The following is a 21,286-nucleotide window of genomic DNA, read 5'->3' on the forward strand; positions in this document are numbered from 1 at the left end:
ACGTGATTGTCTCTGAATGACCTGTTACTGGCACCACTTACTGCAGGGAGAGAGGGAACTGGAATGGATACATCTAAAGACCCCAATTCAAGAACACCAGATATGTTTTATAAAGTACAGTTCAGTACAGGTTTGGCTCTAATGGAATCCTAGTAACCAGAGTACATGATTCCTAAAGGGAACACTCTTACATAGGTAGAATATATATCATACATCACTTTGCAGTCTGCACAATCTCTTGGCTTGTTATTGAGGCGTGAGGGTAAAGGCTCTGGTCCAGTCCTACTATCATAAATTTTCTTTACCCATCTTCTGTTGTATCCCTTAATCGCACTCTCCTCTAAGAAAGTTTGACTGTCTTCAGAATAGCAAATGCAGGGAAGCTTGGTTGTTTTAGGAAAGAAACCCAGAGTCGACTACGTAAAAACTCTGTGAAATAAATGGATGGAAGACAAAGATCATATGGTCCTGAACAAGTCCATCTGAGAAGAGTGATATGCTGTCAGAATGAAGTATACAATCCATGTTCACATAAAATTAAGTATATAATCTAAACGGAAAAACAAGTAGACAAGATCCAAAATAATATTTCTCAACCCTAAATATATTTTAGAATCATCAGAACCTAAAAGAATACAAGTTATCTTTGCCCTCACACTGGCGATTCTATTTAACTAGGATGGAGACATAGACTGGGCATCAGCATTTATGGAATCTCCACAGGTGATATTAATGCGAAGTCAGGGTGACAATCACTGGTCTTAGGGTCTTGGCTAAGCTGGCACAGATGACAGTGAAATGTCAGTTCAGAGAAAATCTTGGAAATCAATTCACTGAGTATGAATTCTCAGTTAACGCTAGTATAGCCTGGAACAAAAAGAAAAAGGTTGCAGAGGGAAGGACATCTCTAGTATCCCCTGAAGCAACGACTTCTCCCTTAACTGAAATATAATTTTACATTCTTTAGGTTCTGAAATGACCAAGGCAGACGAATCTTGACAATATATCAGAAAGTAACTCAATTATTATTGCTGTGTAATACTTTTATTAAAGTTTTATGAGGGAAAATACCAAATTTCTTATGTGTTATATCACAATTTTCAGGCATGTCAGAGTCCAGTGGCAAATTACATTTGGAGTTTTACAGTCCACATCTGTATACCATTCCTTTGAGAAATATTGAAAAGCAGTTCTATACCTCAGCATTAAAGGTTACAAAAAGCACCATTTAAAGGAGGACCCTAATATATAATTCAAGTTATAGTCTTATTCCTCCTTACAGCAGACTTAGTACTCATTCAATGCTTCAGTATAATACCAACCAACATGCTCCAACTTAGCAAAATTCAAATAAATCTTATATGTGGGACCCAGTGCAGGACTCATCAACAGGTTTTCACAGTCTTAAAACTGCAAGCTGGGTAAGCTAGTGCTCTGAGGGGAATGAAAAGATGGCGATCCCTAAAGTAATACTTAACAGGTACCCTCTCACCATTTAACATGATTCCTATAAAATCCATAGTCCAGTATTTCATACCACACTTACTGCAAAGTTCTGTGCTACGCACATCTTATCTAACTCCAACTAACATTGAAGCTAACACAAAATTTACTTTTTAATGGAGCATATTCACTTCAAAACACAAGTGAGGAAAACAAATCAAGACAAAAATCCCAATTAGAATTCTAGAGGGACTCCACTGCCAACACCTCGATTTTACAAGTAACAGATCAGGTGTGTGCCCCTACCTTTTCTTCCTTCTTTTTTCTTATAATTTACAAAAGATCTGGTTTTTCATTACAGGTTCATTGCAAAAACCACAGTCCTTCAGTCTCCAGAGTGTTTGGCACTTAGGAGAGACAAATGCCTATAGTCATGAAATCTGGAAAGACCCTTATCCCTAACCAGGTCCTTCATCTCATGGGTAACTGCAGTTGCAGCAAGAACCTGGCTTTAAGGATGCGTCAAAATAATGCAGGAATGAATTATGTATTTGCTCTTAAGACCATGCCCCAAATTACTAGAATGTGAGAAATTTCTGAGAACAGAATATATTTCAAACACACACACACAGACTATTGCATATCATTTTTAGCTGAGGTCAGAGTTTTGAAAGCCCTGTTTTCCCAATTAAAACCAGGGAATTCTATCATCTGTGCTTCTCCTTTATTTATAGCCCAGATTAAGATAAACCCAGTCTGGAGGTATCACTTCCTTCCAAAGTTTACTTTAGCAGCATGCATGGAGTACTGACACTCTTCAAATGTTTTATTTCATATTCATTAGATAAAAGATACTAAAAGTAACTGGAAGAAAGTAAGTGGGCCGGCTTGTTGAATTCTCTCAGAAACTCCTCTCAATTTTTTCCCCAGTTTCTCTATCACGTAGATTTAAAGTCAACACTATTGATGGAGGGTAGGAACAGCTCCAGAGGTGTGTGTGCAGGGCTCACATCCAGCTCCAGGCTGGTAACCACGGTGTGAAGTTCTCTCTACTGGTGGTTACTATATAAGTAATACTTAAACTCTACTGAAGTCTGCCCAAGTAAAAGGAAAACACAAAGTAAAGTAGAGAATAGGAACAATAAGAGACAAAAGAGAGATGTACTATCTCCTGTTAAATTTTGTACAGTAAGATCCAAAAATACCACTAGGCTATTTCTGATTTTACTTTCTTTTAAAAAGGTTATTTTCAGTTCTAAGCTATGTAAGCCTTTAGTTTCTTACTGTCCTCCTCAGCTCAGGCACTTTTCTTTTTCCTACAACCCAAATACTATAGTTATTTATGGGTCAGCCCTTCTTGAGGACTATTTTTCCTTTTTTGGTTAACTATGGCTCTGCAAAATGTCCCCAGTTGCGCACATTAAAAAAAAGGCTTGGACCATTTTGCCTTACTTGTTTTCAAATCTGACAAATGCTCTTTTGCAGAAAATAAGCTACCACTTTAACTAAACACTATATAAAAGGATAGGTGAGTTATACTTTGGGTTACTTTCCTCCTTCCTCTTCCCTCTAGAAACTTCCTGTGACTTATCAGGAGAGGTTTCTTGGGTTATGTGTTAGCAGGACAATGGATAGCATCACCCAGATCCTCTACTCATCTCTTTCCACACCAGCTGGTAAGCTCATTTCACGTTGTCTGAAAGAACATCTAAATCTTGGGAAATTCACACTGCACACTTCCACACACGAAGAGCTCCAGCAGCAAAACTTACCGCCACCAGAGCCAGGCCCAATTCACAGAAGCCTCCAGCCTGAGACAAATTGAGGAGGCCTTTCTTCTCACTCCACTACAGTGGGACACCAGTGTAGAGTAAAACTTTTAATACACATATACAATGTTTCAATACTCTTGAAAAGAAGTAACCAGCGCAACACAATCCTCAGTGTAACTTCCAAGAACCTGACTCTTCCTGGCTGGCCTACTTACTCCACTGGAACTAGACAGAAACAAAATTCCAGTAAAACTGAACACTATTTAGATCTTGAGAGTTGGCTGTAAGAGTTGGCATGCATTTTTAAAATGTCACACTATTCAAAAAGTGGTTTGGAGTGGGGATTTAGCTCAGTGGCACAAGCACCTGCCTGGCTAGTGAAAGCAAGGTCGTAGGTCTGAACTCCGGTACAAAAAAAAAGAAAAAAAAGAAAAGGGGGTTTGGACCACAAAAAAACTCTCTTGAAAGTAACTTTGGATGACTAACTTTCAACAATTAGCAATTACCAAAACACTAATGAATTTCCTACAAACAGTAACTGCCTCCTTTCTGTTTCATAGCTGAGATCAAAGAGGTCAATAAATCCAAAGACAACTAACTGTGTTGCCATCTCTGCCATAGATGGAAAGAAGAGAGAGAAACTAACCTGTTGGAGACCTTTCATGGTGGCTAGGTTCACTTTAGCAGTCAAAAGCTATCTCTACTACCAAACAATTGGGCTTCCTTACATGCTGAATGTTTGGCTTGCATTTATCTGTAAAATGGAAGGGCCAACATTCTTGGGGAAATATGTTTTATCTCGGAACCTCAAGAGTGGGTTGAACAGTTACTTTTCAGCCCATAAACAGGTATCAGTGATCCTCTTCCTCATCAAACACATTTTTAAAAAGACAAGAAAAAAGAACCTTGTTAATATTTGGTGCAAAGAGCAACAATGTTCATAGTGAGGAATACCAGATAATTTGTAGTATTATGGCTTTACATATCTTTAAGGGAATCTATGATGTGTATCAAATGAGCCTAAGTGGATTAATATCTATAGCAGTGCTTAGTGTAATGATGTATGCAATGATGGCTATTTTAATGTAAGACTGCAGATTTCTCTAGAGAACAAAATCTTCACCATTTTTTAAAAGCCTGAAATTATTCAATACAGTCCCTTAAGACCAATGAAAGGCATTTTTTTAATTAAAGAAAAAATGTAGGCACACAAAAATCTTTCAAAGATGAAAGAAACTGTTTTCCTTAATTCCACGCTCATCTAGAGCTGTTGCTCTGAGAAAGAGAAGTTGGAAGCAGGGCCAGGCCAGGTGGGAAAACCTAAGGGAATGTGCTATACTGCTGAAGCTGTAGCTCCCAACTAAAAGGAACAGGTCTGCATTCTGTCTTATAACTGTAAGTCATACTTCATTCCTTAAGTAGAAGTAAAAGCTGTAACAAAGCGGCCCAAGCCTTTAAGGGGCTAAACAGCAGACCCTCTGGCACCCCTAGTTTCTAGGATGGGTCAGGCCTCAAATGACTTTTCAAAGGGGTTACTTATCCAGGGAGTTTTGTATTAGAGGGGTCAGGTACAGAATTTGAAAGTTATTAAAAGGAAGAAGCTGAAATGAGGGGAAAATGGGTTCTTTTGGGGCAAGTGGTATCAAATAAAAAAGCACAGACTGTGTCACACACTGTGGTACTATAGAGAACCCATGCAGGAAAAGCCACGTCTGCAATGAGGCAGCTCTAAGTAGGGTAGCAGTCTAGTGCAAGTCCATCCTTGGACATCCAAGGTAGCAGTGGTAGAATCACCGCCCAACAAGGATCCTAAGAGTTTGCCATTCTTTCATTTTAAGAAAGAATGCTTCCTATGTAGTTATTCCTGCAGCTCACCCAAACAGTTCTTAGCAAGTACCCACAGGCAGAAATAATTCATCTAGCTGGGGCTAGAGGCTTCCAATAACCTTCCTCTCATATATTTATATATATATATATGTGTTGTTCTTAAAATAAATTCCATGAACTCATAAAGCTCTCATCTGTAATCAAATGCAAAAGCAGAGCATCCTACTCAGAGGCTCTGAAACACACACATCAGCCTCAAAGCAAATCAGCCTTCCAGTCTCAGAGAAGACTGCTTCAGTTCACAGGCAAGGAAGAGGCTTCTCCTGAATCCTCAGAGGCAAGAAGCCTTCAGATGGGTTTGTACAGCAACGTAGTGACATACTTCTTCTTGTAGCGGTGAGTTGCACTAAGGACCATCACACTGTCCTGCAAGGAAAAGAAGCACATACACTAATTCATTAGTTCGCCACAGGCAGCTGTTTCCAGCCATCAGTCCTTTACAGCCACTCACTTGTAACAGAGATAACTAGATATGATAGAAAAGAGGTTGGTTTTGGAGTCAAATTAACTTCAATTCCAATCTGGATTCTCACCAGCATTATATTTGTAGCTGTAGGCAATCCATGTACAATTTCTAGGTTTTTTTGCCCCCTCATAATACAAAAGATAACCATCATTGAACAATTCTGATTACAGGATAATACATGACAAAGAGCCTGACCCATAGAGTGTTGAATAAATACTCATTTCCTACCTCACTCTCTTCCTCACTTCAAACTCAATACTAGGTTTAATACTAGTGAAGAAAAAAGGAAATACTCTATTCTCCAGGTCTAGAAAGAAAACATAAATGCAGTAAGAAGGAAACTGATCCTTCTGAAAAACCATTTCCAAACTCTTAAGGAATCTAATTCCCACTCAATACCAGGGAAGAACTTGAAAAGCTCTCTCTGATCTAAAAGGAACTGATTCTCCTTAGAAATACATTCAACCCAATGGGTCAGTTCCAATGGCCTAAACAATGTGAGAGAATCATGAATGGGTCAAAGCCGAGATGAACCATAATCAACAACTTCACTTAGATCAGATCCAATAAGAAGAAAGTAAGAGTTATCATTCCCCAGACTATGGTGTTACAGACTGTGGATAAACCACAGGAAGAGATGCCAGGTCTATGATATCAACTGACAACTGGGTAGTAGTTACAGGAAGTAATAAAGTAATAAATAATAAAGTAATAAAAATTCAATCAGATTCCAAACAACCCAAGGAAATCCAATTTAAAATCCAGTGTATCTTTCTACTTTCTACCACATTGTATTATTCACAATGAATGTTTATCAGGTTAATAGTCTATGACCATAGCATGCTGATATACAGCGTAATATGACAGAAGCAAGGCAGGTAAAAAGTTCAATCACAGGAAAGACTAGGAATGAGAAGTAAGTAAGAGAAAGACCTACTTCGGGAGACCTGATATAATGATATACAGGAAAGAATATGGAATTAGGATAAGAGGACTGGACCTCAGTCCTGTCTCTGGTACTTACTGGCAATTTGACATTCTCTGAGCTCTAGTTTCTTTATCTATAAAACAGGGGTTAAAAATAATACTTACCTCACAAAGTAATTATAAAAATGAAATTCAATAATGTATTTACATACCACCATATAATCTATTAAAGTCAGCTGCTAGTGATTTTTGTACTTTATCCTCACACCTAAGAAATGCAAGTGGTTTAAAGAAAATATTACTAGACCATCCTTGATGCACTAACTCTGACTCTTTAGGGCTGTAGCTGCTGAGTTTATATGATCATAAACTTCCCTAGATGATTCTGACAGTCATTAGTCTAGCTCGACAGCCACAGAGCTACAGAACTGTATTCTAATAAGCAAACTACACATGGATGTCAAGACAGAATAGGTCTTTTCAATCCAGAGTCTAAAGCAACAGAAAAATAAAAAGCCTCTAGAGGTGCAGGGGACAGGGAAAATCTGGTCATATTCTCCTTTACCTCTTGTATAGGAGAAATGCAAGCTCTTGGGTATTTGTGACAGAGGCACTAGGAAACAGTTCAGTTTCAAATTTAAAAGTAGAAATCTTACTATCATATTTGAGCATTTGTGCACTGGAAGCTAAATGTGATTCTTCTGTGAATAAATTGCAACTGGTATGAATTCAAACTGAGTAGGTGGTATAAAGGTTCTAGCCACCAGAAAAAAAACAGGAAGCTACAAAGTATTTAATTACTAAATAGTCCAGCTTGTCAGAACACAGATACAGAGACCTCTATTTAAAAACCCACTAATATAAAAAAAGTTTTTCTGTAATTTGACCATTACTATCAGCTTCAGCTTTGATAAATAGAAAAGCAAGTTACAATTGCAGAATATATATCGCCCTTACCTCTCCTTTCAAGGAGCTGTAAAGAATCAGGACTGCCACTTACCTTAATGGACAATGCATAGAGATGGTTTAACATTACATGGTTGGGCTCAGGCAGTAAGGCTGGGTCACACTAAGAGAGAGGGAAAAAAATCAGCTAATAGGATTAAATGCAGAGCAAAGCCAAATTGTCAGTGCTTTCTCAAAACACTCTGGGAGAACTAAGAACTCTAAACTGGAAGATTTATCACCTTTAAATAATCTAACCACCCTGTATAATAACACATTCCCATTACAGAAAATTTGGACAATTTTCAGTCCATGGCAGAAACACCAAACCTTAACATCTACTAATGTTCCTTTATAGAACTAAAACAAAACCTTGCCTACAAATATAATGGAAGATTTGTGGTAAGTGGTTAAAGATAACATTAATGGGAATCAATTACAATGATTAGAGATATAAATCATAAGCCAAAAAGAAAATCTGTAATCCTTCTGTATATCCACTACGTGTCTTGAGTTGGCAAAAAAGTAGTACATACTGGTTGTAGCATAGCTTGAGCTTGATTTCACAAGGAACAGAGACAACTATAAATTGTGACATCAGCTTTGTAAGTCAAAACTCAAGTCTTGGAAAAAGGAATCTTTGAGTATAGTGCTATTGGTTATGTATGCGATTTATAATCTCAACATACCTTTGTAATAATCTCATTCTAAAATTATTGAGTTTTGGCCCAGATGGCCCTAGAAATGCCTACATGCTCAGGATACTCACAGAAATATTAGTGTCCTTGTTAAGAATAACTTGAAGTAGGTGAGGAGGAAGGATGGGTGGGGATTTGAATCTCTCCTCAGATCGAAACACATACATTTCTTGACCATAAGGCCCTGGGGGTGAGCTGGAAAGGTCTGAAAGATATTTATGCAAATATGAAGGAAATGTGGAAAAACGTAACAATACATGGAAAAAGCTATTCATACATGTCTACTAACATCACATAAAGCAGTAGCCACAGATCATAAGCTTGTAGTCTTATCGGATATCCACAAATAGGAAGGTTCCAAAAGTGAAAGTCCAAATCATGCTAGACATAAAACACAAAGCTTCCCAACATGGCAACATGATGCCATGAAGAGATGAGAGGATCAAAGGTCTAACTCAGGGATGAGCTACTCTACTCATCAGCTGCATGACTGGACAAATACCTTCACATGATCAATGTTTTCATCTGTAAAGTAAAAATGAGCACCTTGGTTCTCTTTCACAATGTGTTTGAGGAAACCAAAGAGATAATAGATATTAAGATGCCTTATAAACTTTCAAATAACACGAAAAGGTCACATCTCTTTTCTCTACCTCAGCAACAAATATGGTTATAAGTTCTAAGACAACTGATACTCCAATAACAGCAGCATTAAGGAAAAAATGTAACAGTGGTCATTAGGAAACTGCAAACAAAAACCACAATAAGATACAATTTCTTACTCACTAGGATGGCTATTTCTTACCCACTAGGATGGCTATAATCAAAATAAAGACCAACAAGGACTGAGAAAACTGAAATCTTTATACTACAGTACTGTAACTGCTCCTGGGAATGTAAAACAATAGTCATTTTGGAAAACAGTTTACCAGTTCACCAAAGAGTTAAATACAAAGTTTCCTTATGCCCCAGAAATTACATTCCTGGGTTCATACCCAAGATAAAACATTTATTCACACAAAAAGTTGAACCTGAATGTTCATAACAGCATTATTTATGATAGCCAAGATACAGAAATGATCCAAATGTCTACCCACAATGAACAAATGGTATGTCTATAGCATGGAATTTTATTTAGTCACAAATAAAAGCAAAGTATCAATACAAGTTACAAGATGGATAAAACCTGAAAACTATACTAGTGAAAGAAGCCACATACAAAAGACCACAAATTGTAAAATCCTATTCATATGAAATGTCCACAATAGGCAAACCCACAGACAGAAAGTAGATTTGTGCTTGATGGACAAAAGAAAAGACGTGGGAAGTGACTGTTAATGGGTACAGAGTTTCTTTAGTGGTTGGTAAAAATACTCTGAAATTTTTAAAAGTAACAGTTTTTTGTAGTGACAGTTGTATAACCGTGACTATACTAAAAATTACTGAATTGTACAGCTTACAAGGGTGGATTTTACATTACGTAAATTATATTTCAAAAATATAAAAAAATATACAGACTAGACAGAAATATACAAAAATGAAATTTTTGTTTAAAAATATTCAATAATGTAGCCTGGTATGCTGGTGCATATCTGTAACCCCAGGTTCAGAAGCCTGAGGCAGGAGGATCACCTCAGATTCAAGGCAAGCCAAGGCTGCATAGTGAGTTTAAGGACAGCCTGAACTACACAGTGAGACTTTGTTTCAAAACTAACAAGAAATAAGTAATTACAAAATTTAAAAATTTAATAATGTTTTATCAATTCCACTGGCAATGATTTGAATAACTAGTTCATTTAAAGAACTCAGATTTCAGTTAAATATATATGAAGCAAAAGGAAAATGTAGCAATAATAGTGATATTAAGTAATATCTTAACAGCATACAATTTGAAACTTCTCAAAGCACTTTCAATTATCTTGTCATACAATCCACAAAACAGTTACAAAGTACATAGAACTTTGTATTTTATTTCCTTTTCATTTAAAAAGAAAAACACAAGTTGGTTAAATGATTTGACCAAAATCACACAGTAGCTGTATCTTACTTACATGCACATTAAAACCAGTATCTGTAGATTCCAAATAAAATGTAAGTCTTACCTCAGTGGAATGAAATTGGGTGGAATAGGGAACAGAGAAATATCAAAAGTACACTAGTTTCTCACTATATAATTATGGTGGCCTATTATTTACTGATTATTCTGCCAGAATCATATAATGTAAAAATGTGGTCATTAAGAGGCGACATAATTCAATTCATTATTCTTTCAGAAACTTCATGGGGCTCCTAGTGAGTGCCCTGAGAGTCTTAAGGTACTGTGACTGCAGAGAATCACTAAGTTCAAGATCCTGGTTTTACTGTTAAGGAACCAAAAAGCCAAACGATCCAAGAACTTGTCCATGATAGTAAAACTAGTTAGCAGCTAAAGATAACTTGAACCCAGTATAGAGAAGTCCTTGAGTGTAGAGAAGTATGTTCAGTGGAAATAGTGTATAGTTCTTTAGAGGAGCATATCCCTTACTGTAAAATAATAAAAATAGTAACTATGTTTGGAAGACTATGTGAGGCCTTGTGGACCTTTCCTGGGACAGGAGAGGGAGTGGAAAGCTGTCCCCTCACATGATTATGTGCAGGAATCTTGATAGTCACAATAGCCATGTGGCAGAACAACATCAGCCAAGAGCTAAACAAAGAAAATTACAGATGGGGTGTGAAGTTGTTCCATTCCTCACTAATCATTTAAAGTTGCTTGAAACAGACTGCAGGATTGCTACATTGCCTGTTTACCTATGAAAACAGGAGTTTAGACTCCCAAGGTTCTTGCCCTGTTAAGACAGGAGCTGGTACCCTCGGCTGGAAATTTGTCTCTTTCTCTTTTATTCCTAGTTGTACCCTACAAATCAGTTTGCAGGCTGGCTCCTGCAACTATAAATGTGGTTTGTCAACTACTCTCCTAGTACTATGTAAATATTAGAAAAAAAGAAGGCAAAAACAACAGAATTACAGCAAAGAAAGTTATACAGGTCTCTCTCTCCCTCTCTTCTATCAGTTTTTAAGCAAAAACACACTAATTTTCAATTACATATAAAGGAAATTTGGTTTTTAATTTTTAACCATTTTCCCCCCAAAGAGTATTATACTTGCAGGGTCTCATAAAACTATTAAATTGGCAAATGATCTCTCAAACTGGCAAATGTAAGCTGAGGCAGTTTAAGAAGACAAACCAAACACTTCTAACTGTTGTTGGGTTGATGACACCAAAAGTCAATGAAAAATCTGAAATATTACTAGAAATATTTTTTCAAACTATATAGGCTATAGCCTGTAAGTAGTCTAAAGAAGTTAAAATAGAAAACAGTGAAAAAAAAAAGTACTTCTCTATCACCCTGAGGAAGTCAGGAGTCAACATTCCACCCCGTACAGGAAGAGTCTCTGCTGTTAAGCATGCCTGCTTACTATGTGACTTGCTCCCCCATTTATTCATAATTTAATCAATTTTACCTGAACAATTATCTTATTGGTTGACCATAGTTCTGTCCCACCTTATGCTCACCTTGTAAGTTCCATTTTTTCCCCCATCCTGGACCCAACTAACCTCATGATTTTGCTTTATAAAAGTTCTTAGAAAAGACAGAGTCTTTGGCAACCTGCTTGGACCCCTTCTATCCTTCAGACAGAAGCTTTCTCTCTGTTAATAAATATATTCTGCTCTTAAAAAAAAAAAGAAAGAAAACAGTATATTGAACATTATACCAAGGGACCTGTGTTATGAGTTTGGTGTGTGTGTGTGTGTGTGTGTGTGTGTGTGTGTGTGCGTGTGTAAGGATGGAAAGCAAAACTGACATGAATTCTACAGTTTGAAATAAAATGCACTAGACTAAAATATTTTTGCTGCAAAGAAGGGGACCCAACAGTTTATGGGATATATAAATATACACAGGATTTAGAAGATTCCTAAAAAGAAATGGGAACATAAAACAAAGCTTAAAACACTTTAGGGGAAAGAATATGCTGATATAGGAAGAGAGGGCAAATATTTCAAATTACCTCGACATGATGTCTCAGAGCTTTCCATAGAGTCTAGCTTTAAAGCATCAAATACTTCAAAATCAGATTTCTTGACATGGATCAAATTGTTAATTGTACCAAGCTGACTGGTAACTACAGGCTGAAAGAGTGAATAGAAAAAATCATTGAATCACCTTTTCAAATCTCTCTGAAAGTCACAAAAACATATTCCAGGAAACCAAAGAACTATACAGGTCTTCTATCAAAGAATATTTTAAACCAAAAACTTAACAAAATTTGGATGATATACAAAAGAATTGTAGTTTTACTTTTTAATTAAAGTTAAAAATGATCATAGTCAGCACTGGGGCTGTGGTCCATCAATCCTGATATAAATGATAGCTAAAATGAGGCTGCTAAATCAAAGTCTACCCTCTCTGATGAAGACTTTACCTCTGATGGATCATGAACCCACTGCCCATCCACAAAGAATTTGTACTGGTGTTCTCCCTCGGGGAGGTCCAGGATGGCAACAAAGTCATTATGGCTACAAAAGAAAACAGGTCAAACAAGCTCTTTTTAGAAAACAGAATATGAAAATCATAGTATACCAGTAACCTCTCATATTCCTAAGCCTCTGAATTCTTCATGAAAAAATAATGTGTAAACCCATTCTCCTTTCTATACCACCTTGGACATATACTTGGCAATACCTCCCTGCTCCTGCAATAACTTGTTTTAACCAGTATCTGGTAAAAAATAAAGTCATTGATTCCTTAATGCAACACCTTAGTACAGATATTTTTGATTATTTATAAGTATAAATAAAGTAACAGGTAGGTTTAGGATACAAAAATGTTTCACAGTATTCTGTGAGATTTTTCTAGAAAATGACTCACCATACAAAGGACCATTCTAGGGCCAGGGATTTAGCTCAGGGGCATACGCACCTGCCTGGCAAGTGCAAGGTCATGAGTTTGATTTCCAGTACAAAGGGGAAAAAAAGCAAAGGATCATTCTGATAATGGGTAAATAGCTCATTATTGCTTTGCAAAACAACGGTGGCAACAGTAACAACAAAAGCAGGTAATAATACTACAGAGCTGTATCTTACTTTAGTGCAGAAGTCAAAACAATTGAACTCAAGGCACTTATGGAAGACTTCTTGCTTGCAAATGCAGAAAAGATTTGTGTGACATTCTCCAAAAGAATGTATCTACAAAGTGTTACAAATGGCCTTGAGGCAATAAGTCTAAGTAGTAAAACATCCCTGACTTAAGGGAATAAAAAATAAGGCCACAAATACAGTTAGTAAAACCAGAAAGGGGCATGTCCTTTGGAGAGCTCTTAGTAGGTAGAGCCAGGTTTGCATTCTAAAGGAAGTTAGCTCCCAGACCCTGTAGACTCAACACGACATAAGTCTTCACCTCTTAATCAGTGGAATTTTGGTGCTCCAATTGTTGAAGGACCCAGAGATGAACACTTCCTTGCCCCCTTCAGACCAGCGGATAACAGTAGGCCGGGCCTGCTGTGTAGGCTTTACAGAGTCATCCAAATCCTGCTGCCATGATACAAAGTCTTTGTCTCCAGGTAGCTGTAAGAAGGAGTAGGTCATCCCTAGAATAAATTGTGACCCAAGAATTCTTCAAAGGTTACTCTCCTTCCTAGGGTAAGGAGGGGTATTAGGTTTTTAAAGCTTTTAAGATTTAATATTAGCAATTAAATCAGATTTTGAACAAACTACAGAAAAAAGTCTTTGCTGGGAAGTTTAGGCTGGACACTTGGCAGGTGCTGCCTTTGAAGAAAAACAATTACCCCACTTATGGCAGAGATTTTGCACTTAGTAACTTATTGGCTTCCCAGCAGACTACAAACTGTGACGAAAGGTGTGGAATCTTTCATTGGTACAGACAGGATTCATCACAAATTTCCAAATCAACAATTCCAGATAACGTTTCAGCCTTCACCTGAAAAGCTATAAAAATCATGAAGAATATGATGGGGATCCACGGCTCCCTCATAAACTTTATACTGTTACTAGAAGAAAAAGTACAAACAGATGTCCAAATTGATAAAAACATGCAATATAGATAAAAACATCCAAAAAGCACATGTTCCTCAAGCTTACCCTGTCCCTTCAGTGAATACAAAACTAAAACAGTGCAGCATTTGCTAGGAATAAACCACTGTTTGCTCCAGCACTTCCTATCCCTGTCTCCGGTCCACTTCAAACGGACAGCGGAGCCCACAGGTGCTACATGAGTTCTCTGGGATTGCTGAACACTAGTACTCCACGAGGTTATGTTGGGAACAACACTGCCCCATTTTGTGGCCTGCTGAGTCTGTTTTTTGGTTTGAGACAGGATCTCACTATGCCTTCATGCAGTTCAGATGTTGCAGGAAAATTCCTAAGCTACGCCACACTGAATGGAAGACTGTAAGGAGGAGACAAGAAGGCAACATTTAATTTTTAGAGTGGCAAACTGTTGTGGGATAATTCCACAAAGGCAACAGTGCTGAGTTTATAGAGCTTAGTTTATATAGCACTTAGAAGTAGGAAGTACAAAGCCGGTAAGAAGAGCTATGTAACCCTTTACATGCATTGAGTTACACACTGACAGATAGCTAGTCTTAAACAGAGTTGTTGAAACAAAGTAACGGTTTATTATAATACAAACAATCCAGGAACAAAGGAAGGGGTCTTTTACAGAGTGAGCACAGTGAAAGATGCCCTTGAATTAGCCCAGGATGCCTTAAGGTATACAAAAGTTACTCTGACTCAGTGCTCCTCAGAGGAATGCAGTTGGGCTCTAGAAACCATGAAGATCAATTAAATTCAGCAGAAAGGACAGACTGAAACGTGGTCAGAGACCTCTAATTATCATGAAATACCTGTAAGTTTGCTATTTTATATAACTGCGCTTATAATTGTGCCGCGACACAGGCTGGCCTTGAACTCACTATGTTGACCAGGCTGGTCTTGAACTAACAGTGATCCTCCTGCCTCAGCTTCCCAAGTGTCAGGATACAGGTGTGTGCCACCATGCCTTGGTTTTGCTTTTTGAGACAGCATCTCAGTATATAGTTCAGGTTGTCCTTAAACTCACTATGTAGCCTACCCTGGCCTCAAACTTATAGCAATCCTCCTGCATGTATGACAGAAAATGGCAAAAACAAGAGCAAAAAGGAGGAACACGGAGAGAAGACTCTTTCTGTCCCTTATATTGTATGTAGGGCACACCCACTTGGTTGTAGCACCCACACCCATAATCCCAGCATTGGATCATGAGTCATTCACAAACTCTAGAAGGCCACCTCCTTGATTGCATAAGCCTTTGTGGGACCCTCCAGACTCAAGTCATAATAGACACAAAATCTAAAATATTTACTGTCTGGTCTATACAGAAAAGTTTGCTAACCCCTGCTTTAGATAGCTTAAGTGACTGGTAAATAGGTTTAAAAAAAAAGACTATACAATATTAAGTCAAAATAGTATGCAATAAAATCATGTGAATTGGGGCTGGAGGTTTAGCTCAGCGGCATAAGTGCCTGCCTTGCAAGCAGGCAGTAGTGAGTTCGATCCCCAGTACCAATAAAAAGAAAAAAGACAAAAAAAAAAAAAAAAAATCATTGTGAATTAAAAGAAACAAAGGCTAGCTTATTTGGGTTCCCTTTTGCCAAAATGGAAGTCTACCTTCTATACAGTCTCCCAATATTCCTCAAAGCTTCCATATGAAAAAATAAAAACACACACCAAAGTAAATGTAGAAAAAATACTGAAAAGATATTTACAAGGAACTAGCTTAAGAGAAAACCTCAGTCTCCAAACAATCACAGCAGTACACTCTGGCTGACTGGCTGTACCAGAATTATAGGAACATATGCCTAAGAATAATCCTAATATTCTGATTCAGATATAGGATCTGGGAAACAAAAAGCTTCCTAGACAATTTGATCGCGCTAAAACAAACTCATCTTTTAAAATACATCCTAAAATGGGCCTGGGATTTAGCTCACCAGCATACATACCTGCCTGGCAAGCGCAAGTCGTGAGTTCAATCCCTGGTACAAATAAATAAATAAAGTATATCCTAAAATGTTATAGATCATACTTGTTACATTATCTGGAATTTTTTTCAAAAGAATTGGTTGGGGGACAATGGGTTGAAAACAGATGGCAAGTATTCATACATGATTAGATTACTGTTTCAACTGGGTGATAGTTACAGAGAATTCACTATATTGTTCTTCCCTATTTTGCAAATGTTTCAAATTTTCCATAAACTATCAAAATAAACCTTGGGTGATTCCAATACACAAACAGAATTGAGAACCACGGAATCAATGTGCTGAAAAAAGGCTGTAACTCAAAGCAACACAGACCCCACCGCCACTTGTTTCTTTCCATCAATTACTTTTTAAGACAAGATTTTCAGTTTAGAATTTAAAAGCTATGAACTATTAATATGCCTAGCTTTGGAACAAAGCCCTTCCACTTCTGACATGACATTTCTGTGGCAGGAATGAATACAGCTGACTAACAGAATGATTGTTTACTCCAAGTTAAACAGTCAGGAAAAGCACCAGGAAAAGAGGCAAAAGAACAATTAAAATTATAGTTTGAATATGTTTAAGAGGAGAGAAAAAGATAAAGAACTATAAAATTTTAGATTTGTATGACACGTCAGCAATTAGCTGAAGCAATTCCCTTACTTTACTAATGGTAAGATAAGAGGTGAAGAAAGAAATGATTCACAACAGACCCAGATTCCCACAGTGACCTTGCTCTTATTCAGTACACCAAATACTGCTGTCACATACTGATAAATACATTGTTCCTAAATCCTGAGTCATCAGTGTAGGAAAAGGGTAAAAATACAATGAGGACGAACATCTCGAGAAAGTGTTGAAGTAAATTCTGATGGCTGGGCAATAAGCTCAAAAGACAAGGAAGCCTTCAAATGGGAAAGGAATGAAAGCAGTGGAGAAGAAACACCTAGAAAATGTCTTTTCAGTCACTGTCACTACTCCTTCTGTAATGACACTCACTTAGGATCCAAGGAAATAAACCATAGAATTCAAATTTCACGGGCTACCAATGTAGTAAATAAAACTCCATTTATTCTCTGAACCCCCAGTTCAGTGGGAAAATGATGAAATATAAAAACTCAACCCCAACCTCCTCCCTCCCTCCATTTTCCCATTCCATTCTAGATAAGGCTCCTTGAAGCAATTAAATGTATTTAATGTTGACATTTCTAAAACTGATTACAAATGCTACAATGGTAATCACATTGCTGTCAGCTCCACTGGTTTTCTATAGGGGTAAACAAAAATTTCCTGTTCCTGAAAGTTGCTGGAATTGAAATCACTCTACAAAACACAGTTGTGGGTTGTCATTTTCAGCCTCAAACAACATTTTGAAGTCCTAAACAGGGGTGGAGAAATCTGGAGTGACCAGCTCACCTACTGAAGGAGCAGCTGGGAGTGAAAGCACAGCCTCAGCTACCACAACTACAAAGTATGGGATGAAAACTGAGCTGTCAACCAAATGGTGACTTTTACTGATGCTCAAGACTAAGGAAAAATATTCAAATAAGCAAGTGGTGGCTGCTCACTGTAGGTCAAAGGGCAAGGGGGACAAAAGTGCAGAGCTCCTGGAACAGTACAAATACATAGACATTTTCAGAAAAACAAATTCATTTTGAGGTAGAATAGAAAGAAAAGATTCGTAAAGAGGTGACAAGGAAAGTCATTTTTAAATTGTACTTTTAAGAAAAACTGCAAGTTCAGAACACAAATCCAGTCTAAAAAACCCACAAAGTTCTTAAAGACGTTTAAACCTGGGCCTTTCATTCCTATTTATATGCAAGAGGGCTTTGGACATTCCTTTTTACTTGCAAATGCACCTCTTACTATTTTTTTATTTGTCAAATGATTTTTCCCCATCACTGGGGATGCTGTCACCTGCCAATGGGCCATCAACCCCTCAATAGAAGACCCTGCCTTTCATCGCCTCTTCTTACACATTTACAGGTTCCTCAGATTATATCTCAAAGACTCCATAAATATATCCAGCCCTAGACTGATGCATCTCTCTCTTGAAGGCTTGCCCTCCATTTCTTCGTGATTGTACTTTTAAAATTCTCATAAATCCTTTCATGCCACTTAAGAGTCCGAAAACTTCTTTTTCCGCCACAAGAGTTAGCGAATTGACCCCACCTACAGGTAGTATGTTTCGGCTCCTTATTTCGACTTTGAGAACCTCCTCATACTGATTCGGGGTCAATTTTAGCTGCCTCAAGGCAAATGTGAGAAACTGACGAGGTAGAGTCGGCTGCTCAAACAATCTAGCTTCACAAGTTTTCTACCCAGGGTTACAACCTACAAATTGAGCTACCCTGTAGAAGAGGACCCCTAGGAGAACCTAGGATGTGGCGGTGGTATCTACTCTCCCTGTACTAAACTAAAGATGTAATTTAAAGGTTGGTCAGAACTCCAGGAAAACAAGAATATTTCTTCTCTGTCGTATTTTGAGGCAGTACCACATGAATAATTTATCATCCAACCGCATCCATCCCTGGGAAATCCTAACCCAGTTTAGCGCAAAGAAACAGATCCCGGGTAGGGAGGCGGAGCAGGACGCCAGGCGCCGCTGCACCGCCACCGCGGACTAGGGTTGACGGGGGCGCCTACCTTGGAGTCCGGCAGGCTGAAGACACTGGGGTCGTCGGTACTCCCCACCATGATCTTGTGCTCCTTGCCCGGGGCATGGCTGCCGGCACCCTCGGAGCGCGCAGCCTTGGCGCCGTGGCGCTCCCCGGACACCCGGTCGCTGGTGGTGTTTCCCATGGCTGCGGGGGGAGCCTAGAGCCACCTGCCGCGAGGAACACCCCGGCTGCGTCAGGGACGCCTCGGCCCCGCCCCTACGCCTGGGGACCCGGAGGGAATCCCCGCCCAGGAAGCCGGGCCCAGGTCCAGTCCCACCTGGCCTGCAGGGTCGCCCGCGAGCCCCCGCGGTACCTCAACCCCCGCGGGAAACCCGCGCTCCGGAAGCCCGGTACCCCCCGCCCGCGTCCTGCTCACGTCCGACGGAGCGCTGCCTGCTCCCTGCGCCGCGGGCTCGATGGCTGATCTAAACACGGCCACTAATAAAGTTATTGAAATTGAAGCGGCGCCCTCAGCCGGTGATCTGGGTTTCCTCCTAAAATGGATAAGGCCTGGACGCGGGGTCCGCCCAGCGCGCGCGCTACTGCGGCCCTCCCGCCTCTCTAGCCTCCGTGGCCGCCGCCTCGGTGGTGAGCGCGCGCAGCCTCCGGCGCTCGGGCAGGCGCCGCCCAGAGAGGAGGGCACGCGGCTCGGCTGGGCTCGGCTCAGCTCGGCACGGCCGGAAAGTACGGGGATCCCCGGCGCGTCTCGCGGCCTCGGCTGCCCTCCGCCCCTAGGAGAAGCGCCCCATTCGGAGCGGAGGTCCCTGGGTAGTTCCCGCGGAAACGCGAAAACGGACTTGCAACTCCAGGCAGAGGGAACAAGCAACCAAAGCTGGGTGTTAAAGCTTTGCGTAGCGAGGAACCCCGGCTAGTGTCCCCCTGAGTGGAGTTCTAGGAGAAAATTCAAGATGGGGTGTATATGAGACAGACCCTGCTAGACAAATTAGTGAAATGTTACTACCCGGAGAAGAACGTTGTTCAAGACTAAGAATTCGCTTATGCAGTCGCCGACTTCAAAAGCAGATTCAACAAACTGCAACAGGGCCAGGGGTTTAGCTCAGAGGCATTAGTGCCTGCTTGGTAAAGGCGAGGTCTTAAGTTCGATTCCTGACACCAAAAAAAAAAAAAAAAAAAAAAAAAAAAGAAAGAAAAGTAAAAGAGAAACTGTGCAACAATACCCATAGGTATAGAAAGGGCAAAGATAATTCTGGATTTGGAGGAATCAGGGATTTTATGATTATTGGTGGGACTTCTAAGAGAGTTACAATTTTTTACTCTGCATTAAATACTTGTTTACTTGAAACCTTTGTGGCTCCGCGGGTTATATACAGACCAATGCATTCCTAACGCCTGGAAATTTGTTAGAAATGCAGAATCTGAGAATCATAATTTGTATTTTAACCAGATGATATGAAAGTGAAAAGCATGACAACAGGTCCATATTTAATTCCTTCTCATATTCTGTCCACAGTACCCAGCATTTGGGACTCTGGGGCAGGAAGACTGATATGAATTTAAGGCCAGCCTGGGCTAACAGTAAGTTCAAGGCCAGCCTAGAATACGTAGTGAGACCCTGTCTCAATTAAATAAGTAGAATCTTCGCTAAATGGGGATTAATAGGACAAATAAATGCAATGTTCACTAAATAAAAAGGAGTAAACAAATCTAGCTACAAGAAAGATGATGAGGACTTCAGAATGGTATAGAGGAATGAAACTCTTGACTGGTACGAGTTTGTGTTTTTTGAAATTAAAGAATGGGGCCAGGGATTTAGCTCAGTGGCAAACGCAAGGTCTTGAGTTTGATCCCTGGCACACACACACACACACACACAAAATTAAAATCAAAGAATGAATTTTAGGAACAATGGAGGTTAAGAGCAGAATATATTTATTGAGAGAAAGCAAGCTTTTTGTCTGAGAGAGACAGAAGGGGTCCCTAGCTGGGTGCCCAAGACTGTCTTTTCTAGGGACTTTTATAGAGTAAAGTCACAGGGTGAGATAGGTTTAAGGTGGGGAAAACTGGGAACTCACAAGGCAGATGGGCGTAAGGTGGGATAGATCTGTGGTTAGCCAATAAGATTAATTGCTCACGTAAAATTGATCAAATCCAGGACAAATGGGGAAGTGAGTCAAGTAGAAAATGGGTATTCGTACAGAGCAATGACTTTTCCCTAAGGGGTTAGGATGGTGACTCCTAGAGGTGATGGGGAACTATTTAGAATATCAGTCCTTAGGCTATGGATACATTTGTTTGATCTTCTGTCTTGAGGCCTGGCCAACAGCAAGAAGTGTCTGTCTGCCCCACACTTGTAAGATATTTGGGCTTCTTCACTGGCTCCTTTGAGGACCTAGCCCTGTCTCACTGCCTATAATATTTTTTAATTAACTCAGCTACCTATAACAAGAGGAGCTGGGAAATTTGAGA

At 39.3% G+C, this 21,286-nt stretch overlaps 1 protein-coding gene across 3 annotated transcripts; it reads right to left on the minus strand.

Moving 5' to 3' along the window:
- Positions 1 to 1,022: 1,022 nt before the first annotated feature.
- Prkab2 (protein kinase AMP-activated non-catalytic subunit beta 2) lies at positions 1,023 to 19,365 on the minus strand. Of its 3 annotated transcripts, none has more exons than XM_003479278.5 (8): positions 19,236 to 19,365; positions 18,846 to 19,026; positions 13,577 to 13,743; positions 12,603 to 12,696; positions 12,189 to 12,309; positions 8,210 to 8,343; positions 7,496 to 7,564; positions 1,023 to 5,468 (listed from the first exon to the last, which is right to left on the minus strand). In XM_003479278.5, exons 2-8 carry the CDS (start codon positions 18,999 to 19,001, stop codon positions 5,391 to 5,393), a joined length of 819 nt encoding a protein of 272 aa, XP_003479326.1. In that variant the 5' UTR covers positions 19,002 to 19,026; positions 19,236 to 19,365; the 3' UTR covers positions 1,023 to 5,390. The 3 variants fall into 3 exon arrangements, with proteins under 3 accessions (XP_003479326.1, XP_012998470.1, XP_023416982.1); XM_013143016.3 differs by lacking the exon at positions 19,236 to 19,365 and adding an exon at positions 6,593 to 6,629 and having other exon boundaries at positions 18,846 to 19,150; XM_023561214.2 differs by lacking the exon at positions 19,236 to 19,365 and having other exon boundaries at positions 18,846 to 19,150.
- Between the last annotated feature and the right edge of the window lie 1,921 nt (positions 19,366 to 21,286).

This window comes from Cavia porcellus, unplaced genomic scaffold (genome assembly GCF_034190915.1).
Source record: "Cavia porcellus strain 051 isolate PalLab524CR breed Dunkin Hartley unplaced genomic scaffold, mCavPor4.1 scaffold_1, whole genome shotgun sequence".
Lineage (NCBI taxonomy): Eukaryota > Metazoa > Chordata > Mammalia > Rodentia > Caviidae > Cavia > Cavia porcellus.